Source organism: Gastrolobium bilobum, unplaced genomic scaffold (assembly GCF_033153095.1).
Source record: "Gastrolobium bilobum isolate Gb01-03AN ecotype WA unplaced genomic scaffold, APGP_CSIRO_Gbil_v1 utg11542, whole genome shotgun sequence".
NCBI classification, from domain to species: Eukaryota; Viridiplantae; Streptophyta; class Magnoliopsida; order Fabales; family Fabaceae; genus Gastrolobium; species Gastrolobium bilobum.
Window position 1 is genome coordinate 6,396 of NW_026898298.1, and position 8,695 is coordinate 15,090.

At 35.8% G+C, this 8,695-nt stretch overlaps 1 protein-coding gene across 2 annotated transcripts; it reads left to right on the forward strand.

The window, feature by feature from the left end:
* Positions 1-418: 418 nt before the first annotated feature.
* LOC133314622 (carbon catabolite repressor protein 4 homolog 1-like) lies at positions 419-8,281 on the forward strand. Of its 2 annotated transcripts, none has more exons than XM_061516123.1 (12): positions 419-1,029; positions 2,272-3,013; positions 3,531-3,617; positions 3,706-3,789; positions 3,868-3,954; positions 4,065-4,151; positions 4,748-4,801; positions 4,885-4,976; positions 5,085-5,199; positions 5,349-5,493; positions 5,578-5,734; positions 7,865-8,281. In XM_061516123.1, exons 1-11 carry the CDS (start codon positions 872-874, stop codon positions 5,724-5,726), a joined length of 1,800 nt encoding a protein of 599 aa, XP_061372107.1. In that variant the 5' UTR covers positions 419-871; the 3' UTR covers positions 5,727-5,734; positions 7,865-8,281. The 2 variants fall into 2 exon arrangements, with proteins under 2 accessions (XP_061372107.1, XP_061372109.1); XM_061516125.1 differs by having other exon boundaries at positions 7,870-8,281.
* Positions 8,282-8,695: the final 414 nt, after the last annotated feature.

The following is an 8,695-nucleotide window of genomic DNA, read 5'->3' on the forward strand; positions in this document are numbered from 1 at the left end:
TTATTTTTCTTTCTTTTTTCATATGATCTTAATGGCCCTATATATTTTTACATGTGTAGAAAATAGCATGAAAATTTTTAAAAGCTTAAATTAAAATTAGGAAGGAGACAACTATTAAATCTAAACAAGATCATATCTACTAAAAAAATAGAGAAAATATTAAAAGGGGTTGATTTAAATAATATATACTTAATTTCATTTAAGCAAAATTTTGAATTTAAGTACTTGTAAATAAAAAAAATTCTTTGAAATAGCTAATCCATATGAATATTCCCGCTCGAACAGATTTAGTTGAGAATATATGTGGTTTATAAAAAAACAGGTAAAATAGGGAGGGGAGAAAAAACAAAGTAGTATAGTAGTATCGCATCACAATTCGCCGCAGAAAAAATTAAAAAAAGTAAAGAAAAGACATAAACGATTACTTCCTGTAACCTGTTCCACTTCCTCTGTAAAACCCTAATTTTTCGATTCTTTTTTATGTTTCTCTCTCTAAAACCCAACTTTCTCTCTCATCAACAACAAATCTCGATCCCTCTCACTCCGATTCATTGCCCAAATCACACATCCACTTCCAATTGCTCCTCACGACGTAACCTTCTGAAGCCCCTCACTGCTATTGCAAGATCCGCTGGTGGCTCCGATTGCGCAGTGAGTGATTTTCGACTAGGGTTTCGCTTTGGGTCCGTTAAGGCTGGCGGGTATTCGGGTCAAGTAAATGGCGGATACGGTTGGTATCCGCCTCCGCAACTGCTACAAGTGTGGTGTTACTACAACAGTTCCGGGAGCCAGCGGAGTCGTTGGTTCACGTTTTCGATTGGTGGCGTCGTTGATAGGTTTACAGTGCGGTGACGATAGCGAAGAGTGAAGCATGCTGAGCGTGCTGCGAGTGCACCTCCCTTCTGATATTCCAATTGTAGGCTGTGAGCTCACGCCTTATGTGCTCCTATGCCGACCCGACAAGACCGTTACCACCGACGATGTCCCCGAGACAGCCCCTTTAGACGGCCATTTCTTGCGCTACAAGTGGTGAGTGCTGTTTAATTCGTTTACCTTTTAATTTGTCTTTTTCTTTGCTCTAGTCATTTATTTTTTGATGAAATTGGATAGTTATTTAAGTGATGTTTAAATAGTTCTATTAAATTTGTATCTTTTTTCTTTCCGTGTTATTTATGTTGTTTGCACTAAAGGTTAAAAAACGGATAGGATTAAAGCTCTTTCAACACACTGTGAAATGTGAATTGACTTGATCGAAGTGAATGATGTATTAAGTGATAAGAGAATGTGGTGTTTCATTACCTAAAAAATTTCTTCCGATTGTCCTGTGGTGGTCACTAGGCGTACAATGATTATAGAATGTGGACAAATACCTGTGCATTCTATAATTTGTTTCCCTCTACTTTACTTTTATTTTCTTTTAAAATTATTTTGCATATTCATTATTGCTAATTCATGTGATTATTCAAATATTGCCATGCTAGTACTGCACTAGTGCACTGCATTAGGCAGTGACTTGTGGCTTGTTTATCTCCCCTTTCATGTCCTAGTCTTCAACATAGCAGTATCAACTTTCACAAGTTTTCATTCGTATATATGGAAATTCAAGTTTGTAACGTTATAATATATTCTCATTTCTCAATAAATCACATGACATTTAATTTTTGTGCATAGGCTCCAAATGCAGGATATGGGATTTCTTTTCCATTAATATCTTTGTGGGAAGGGAGATTTAAAATTTATATGTGAGATTAGTCATGACTTCACAATTCTTTTTTCATGAGTGTATTTAATAGTAAAGATAGCATATAGGTTCTAACTATGCCAAAAAAGCTCAACAAAGATCATAGATCACCTGTTAGTGAAGGCACATTATCTCGATTGGTGTCCTGTGCTGATCAACGGACATATTCTTATGTATTTAGTCTAGTTATATTGTTAGTGTAAATTTATATGGGATATGCTTTGCATGTAATTCATGATTCTGCATGATATGCTATGTGTTATCAGTTTTTTCACCTCTTTTGTGAAATTTTGACATTGATAGAATTATTGAAGATTATGCCCTTATTGCCCTAAATTTGGACATATTTAATAGTCTCACAAAGATGATTACTTAAATAGTTGATTGTGATATGATAATTTTGATTATGTTAAACATGAATTTGATCCCAGGTATACTGTGTTTATGTACTTTTTCTATTGAGCTGATCTAAAACTTGAGCTTTTTGCATCTATTGTTTGACACTATGATTTGGTCCTCCTCTTTTGCAGGTATCGTGTACAGAGTGATAAAAAGGTTGCTGTTTGTAGTGTACATCCATCTGAGCAGGCCACACTGCAGTGCCTAGGTTGTGTTAAGGCTAGAATTCCTGTTGCCAAAAGCTACCATTGCACTTCAAAGTGTTTTTCTGATGCATGGCAACATCATCGTGTCTTACATGACCGTGCTGCAAGTGCAGTTAATGAAAATGGAAATGAGGAGGAGGAGTTGTTTGGGCGATTCAATAATTCTGGGTCTGGGTCAATCAATACCAGCTTATCTGCCTCTGCATCAAGTGCTAGCTTGACAAATGGGTCTGCACCTGTGTATCCAGCAACTGTTTCACGAAGTGGTGGTGAAACTTGGTTTGAAGTTGGACGATCAAAGACATATACCCCAACAGCTGATGACATTGGTCATGTCCTTAAATTTGAGTGTGTTGTGGTTGACGCAGAGACAAAACTTACTGTGGGGCATGGGAACACTATACTAACTTCTCGCGTCATTCCTGCTCCCTCGCCTATCCCGCGACGACTGATACCTGTTGACGGGATGGGGCATTTAGATGCAGATGGGCGTATAACATCGTCGGGAACTTTTACTGTTCTATCATACAACATATTGTCTGATGCATGTGCATCAAATGATCTATACAACTACTGCCCTTCTTGGGCGCTTTCCTGGCCATATCGCAGGCAAAATTTGTTACGGGAAATAGTTGGTTACCGTGCTGATATTATTTGCCTTCAGGAGGTACATAAATGTGCTTTTGGCTATGATTGTGGTGGTTGAGAAATTCAATTTAATAACTGTGCTGATCTTCAACTCATCTTTTTTTCAAGATTTTTTTTAGATACCTGTTGAACAAAAAAATCATTTATTCAACTGCCCTAAAGTCACATTTAATGTTCAAGCATATTTTTTTAATAAAATCTTGATCATGGACTTGAGGGCACAAAGCTATGCTACTACTGATAGCACATTCTAATATATATATATATTTTTTAACTTGAAGTGCTAGCAGTTGTAAATGATTTAATATCCTCTTATGAATTGCTTAAATAAATGTTACCTTCATTTCTATGCTATTATATGGGTGGATTTTTTCTTTCTTTTTTTTCGGTGGGAGGGGTTTGATGGTGGACTGTACCTTAGTCATTTTAAGTTGGAATCTGTATCTTTTCCACTGACCTAAATCAATCTGATAGAAACATATGATCGAATTCTAATTATTTCTCTATCAGATAACAAGCAATCTGTTTCGCCCCAGGTTCAAAGTGATCATTATGAAGAATTTTTTGCTCCTGAACTGGACAAACATGGCTATTATGGTCTTTACAAGAGGAAAACAAATGAGGTTGTTATGGAATTCTGATTTCTTATGGTCTTAAACTCATAATTTTAAATTTCTTTTTTATCTTAACCTGTTTGTGGTGGGTTCTCAGGTATACAACGGCAACATTAATACAATTGATGGCTGTGCAACATTTTTCCGTAGAGATAGATTTTCACATGTGAAGAAATATGAGGTCCGAATTGTTTTATTATGTGTATGGTAGCTCTCTTAAGTTTGTACACAACTTAAAATGATATCTGCTTGCATGCAGGTTGAATTTAATAAGGCTGCACAGTCCTTAACAGATGCTATGATTCCAACCACTCAGAAGAAAACTGCCTTGAATCGGCTGGTTAAGGTGGCTTATTGCACCAGAGATTACATATTACTTATGCTTTTTGAAAAAAATAAAAAATAAATGTTTCTCGTATGGAACCAGTGCTTACCAAGTTTTCTTTATCTTCTTAGGATAATGTTGCACTAATAGTGGTTCTAGAAGCAAAAGTTAACAATCAGCCTGTTGATAATCCAGGGAAAAGACAGCTTCTTTGTGTGGTAAGCTCTTTTATTTGTTACTCTTGTGTGTTCATGCCTTTAAGGTCCATCATGTGTATTTCATTTCTACATTGTGTATGCCCTTTACTTGCTGTTGCCCATTTCCCTGACTGTAGTTGCATTATCTGTTGAATGATAGGGCCTTCTCTAGCATCGTGCTTCATGGATGCTCATTTCTTAGTTGTGCATTGTTATTAAGGGTGGTCATTTCCTGATATCTTTTGAAGGCTTGTTTTTCTTAAGCAGCTATAGGTTTTGAAATTTTTCCATGGTGACTATCCTTCCTTTAATATTTTACTGATGGTGGTTGGTCTGGTATAAGGACTCTGTTTACTGCAGATCCTGAGGTTTTTGCTTTTTTCATAAATTAATTATAAAATCTCAAACAGAAAGGACCAAACTAGATGTATGATTTCAAATGTTTTTAAAAAATCATTATTTGGATCTTCCTCTAAGGAAGATATTATATTTCTCCCCTCTCCTTGCCTTGTTCTTTTGTTGGTTTATGTTAAAACTACATTTTTTTTAGTAAATAAAACTACTTTTTTAGTAATATAATATCTATTACTAACTCTTATATTGCTTGTGGACTTTAGGCAAATACCCATGTAAATGTCTACCATGATCTAAAGGATGTGAAACTCTGGCAGGTAAGTCATTCCTTTTGCTTGTTCATATTCAACATTGTGTTTGTTCTGAACATGATAGTTATAAATTTTCTCCCCCTTTTCAGGTTCACACTCTCTTAAAAGGATTGGAGAAAATTGCTGCAAGTGCGGACATTCCAATGTTGGTTTGTGGAGACTTCAATTCAGTTCCGGGAAGGTTTGAATACTTATCTTTCTGTTTGTTTTTGGATACTTTTGAGCGGCAAGGGTCTTTTATTAGTAACAGTAATTTGTATCTAAGGGCTATATTCATACTTTGTTGTAGTGCTCCTCATGCGCTTCTTGCAATGGGGAAGGTGGATCCCTCACATCCTGATTTAGCAGTTGATCCCCTTAATATATTGCGTCCTCACAGCAAGTTGGTTCACCAGTTGCCACTGGTAATGTATTCATTGAGTGCAACCCTTAAAGGAATAGCATATATAATATATGTACTTTCTCTGGTTCTTCCACTTTAGTTCTGTATTTTTTCCCTTAATTTTTGTTCCTGATTTTGATTTTATTGGTTGTGGGTTACTTTCAATTTTAGGTCAGTGCATATTCGTCTTTTGCAAGAACAGTTGGTCTTGGATTTGAGCAACATAAACGGAGACTGGACAGCACCACAAATGAACCTTTTTTCACAAATGTCACTAGAGATTTTATTGGCTCTCTTGATTACATATTTTACACAGGTGAACTATCTTGCAAGTTATCTCATTAGATAAAGTCAACATCCTGGGGACTTATTTATGAAATGATATTGTTTGTGGTTTCAGCGGATTCATTGGTTGTGGAATCATTATTGGAGCTATTGGATGAGGAGAGTTTGAGGAAAGATACAGCGCTTCCTTCTCCTGAATGGTCCTCAGACCATATAGCTCTCTTAGCTGAGTTTCGCTGCTGCAAAAATAGATCTAGGCGTTGAGTTGTAAGGTACCGTCATTTCTCCCCTGTCCCTTATCCATCATTCTCGTGTTTGTCTTCTTATTTTATGTTTGATTTTGCTATGGTGGCTGAAAGGTCAATTTCTCATTCTCTTCACTTACCGAGTTACCATCTCTTCTAGAAGGCCTAGCATCTTTAAGTAATGTAAAACCTATTGCCAACATATCATAACTATAGTATGAAGCTGGTCACTGGACATGATTCGACTGCTACCATCTATCTCTCCTTAATGTACTTATTAAATTTTTTGTGCCATTAAACAGTCTATAGAATGTAGATAACCAGTAAATGAGAAGGCATAAACTATTTCATAGATTCTTATACCTAACTAGCTCAATGCCGAAAGCAATGATAGTGCGATAATGAAATGTTAGCACATTAATCTTTGTACTAGACATTTCCAGTCTTCCATTAGTTACAAGACTATTGATTACTTAGAAGAGTCACATCACGAATGTGAACAACCTTACTAACATTAAAGGTTTCACTGCAACCTGCTTCGATGTTGAGGTTTCAAACAAAGCATAAAGAGCAACTTCTATTGGTGTAATATTGGTAACAAGCCTCAGAGGGATGCTCATCTTTACTAGCAGAGAGGTAGAGAAGTGGCAATTTTGGAAGGAGAAAGCAATTTTGACAATTTATGTCAATTGGTTTTAAATAAAATTATTTTTTCCATAGAAAATGAATACTGCAATAGATAATGTAAAACCATGGTGCAATATGCCTGATTCTATAAATTAAGGTGGAAAGTGTAACGAGAATAATCAGTCATGGTGTTAAAATATGCATTTAACACTAAAATATATTTTCTCATAATAAAACATTACAAGCATACACATTAGTATTTTAAAGTCGAATATCTCACTATGTAACTAACAATCTGTAATATACCTCAAGATAAATCAAGATTCAAGTCGTAAAGCCCACATAACAAAGCAGCACGCCCACAAATTGCAGCAAAAGAGTGGACCGACACAATGGAAGGCAGCGGATCAGCAGACCACGGGAATAAGATTGTATTTCCTAATTAGGGAGGCAGACCAAAAGCTACGGCAGTTCCCTCCTCTTTCATTAAAAAGAAAATGCGAAATATGATTAAAAAAATAGGAGTTTTAGGTTTGGGCTTCCTTTATAGGTATGCAGGCTAAAAGCTTGGAATTTTCCCTCAATTTTCAGAAAACAATTAAAAAAAAAGTGGAAGAAGGGTTTTCAAAATTGGGTCTAGCAGTATCTGACCCGAGTAGAAGGCAGTACTCATATTTGCAGAATCACCAGGCATCACATATGAAATGCAACTCCTGCACTATTCAGGTGCGATTCTGGCCCCAAAACAATTCACTCTGCAATATGTATCAACAGCTTGCTGAATTGGATCGTATTGCATTCATGCAATTCCAGCTACCATGCTGTTACATAGTCTGGAAATTTGTAATTGAGAAATGATTTTGAAGTCTTCGTATTCCTTGAACATTCTTTGGAGTTGGTTTAACTGAGGCTAGGTATTATTGGTGAATAAGATTTATTAGGGGAAAATGGGCTAAATTGATAAGGATTGTGGTGTCCAAAGCGGGATATTAAAGATGGTGGAAGTACGTAAAGTGGGGTCTTCAATAGTTTTGATTTAGGAATCATGTTACTGGTCCTAAGAATTTCGAACTATGCATTTATTAACTAAGTAATAATGCAGGGTATCTGATTCTTTAGAATGTTGTTTCTGCTGTGGTGTTGAGAACTTTCCAATGTCAAGCAGCCTTCGAAGTTTTTCCTTCCATTTTGTTGACCTTGGGAAATTAAATATGAGCAATGGGCTGATAATCTCTTATGCGGAGGTTGAATGACATGAGTAGTGGATGGAAAATTTCATGACGTGAAGAAGGATATGCCCTTTCGTCCGTCTTTGTCTTAGATTATTTACACCAGTGTGGTGAAAGTTTTACTATTTTTTACAGTTTCAACAGAAGTAGTGTTTGTTCAATTTTTTGTGTCTGCTTCCAACGTCTGATACTTTTTGCTCCAGTACCACATTGGATAGAGTTTGAGTCGGTGTTTTTTGGTACATGCCTAACGACAAGATGCTTTAGTTCTTTATTAATGATGGTTCTCGATTTTTTGTAGGTTAGATCCAGAGACACTTGAAGAAAAAGGATGAAAGAAGCATTTGGTTGATAAGTTGTTGTAAGAGTGGTAGATGTCTTTTTCCCAGGTATCTCCATGTGGAGGGGAGGTCCTTGCAATGATCTGCTTTGTATTATGCCACCTTTTGTCTCATAGATAAAGTATGATTATGCCTTACTGATTTGCCTCTTCGCCCAACTCCTCCCCAATCTTTTTCCTTATAAAGTGAAATTTTCGTCTTACATTTCCACTGGATAAATACATGTAGAGCAATTAACTAATCATCATATTCTCAAGCCCTTCCAATATAGTGGCTCATGAGCCTGTGGCCTTAATATGTCCCACTACTGTAGTTATAATCTTCACAATTTAGGTTATTTTGTATTTGGTACGGTCACCAGAAAGTTTACAAATGTGAATGGCATATTGATTAAAAAAAAAAGCATGAGAATACTAACAATACGGGGTAGTTTTAATATGGGCATGAGGTCTGAAATGTAGCTGCATCCGTAGCAATTTACGAAGATATTCTCACCGTTAATGCATTGTTATAAAGGACATGACAAGTCGAATACTTGTTTTTTCTGCCCTACCTCTTAAATGTTGACATTAATAGTAAATAAAAGTACATTCCATCTTTTGTAATAATATAATCTGCATGTTTTCCCAGAAGAGTGTGATAGGAATGCATTTTTTATAATTTTTTGGGCAGAATACTTTGTTGGGATTATATATAAAATTTAATTTTAATGCCCTGATAGTATAATTTTTTTCATTTTGTTATTTAATCATATGTTGATATATTATTAAAGATGTTTGACCATCATAATA

What these genes read in the sequence shown, in the direction of transcription:
- LOC133314622 (XM_061516123.1), top strand. Translation starts at nt 872, where the DNA reads ATGCTGAGCGTGCTGCGAGTGCACCTCCCTTCTGATATTCCAATTGTA. An exon ending in CACATGTGAAGAAATATGAG is followed by an intron (nt 3,790 to 3,867) that starts GTCCGAATTGTT and finishes GCTTGCATGCAG; the next exon opens with GTTGAATTTAATAAGGCTGC. An exon ending in AGGATGTGAAACTCTGGCAG is followed by an intron (nt 4,802 to 4,884) that starts GTAAGTCATTCC and finishes CCCCCTTTTCAG; the next exon opens with GTTCACACTCTCTTAAAAGG.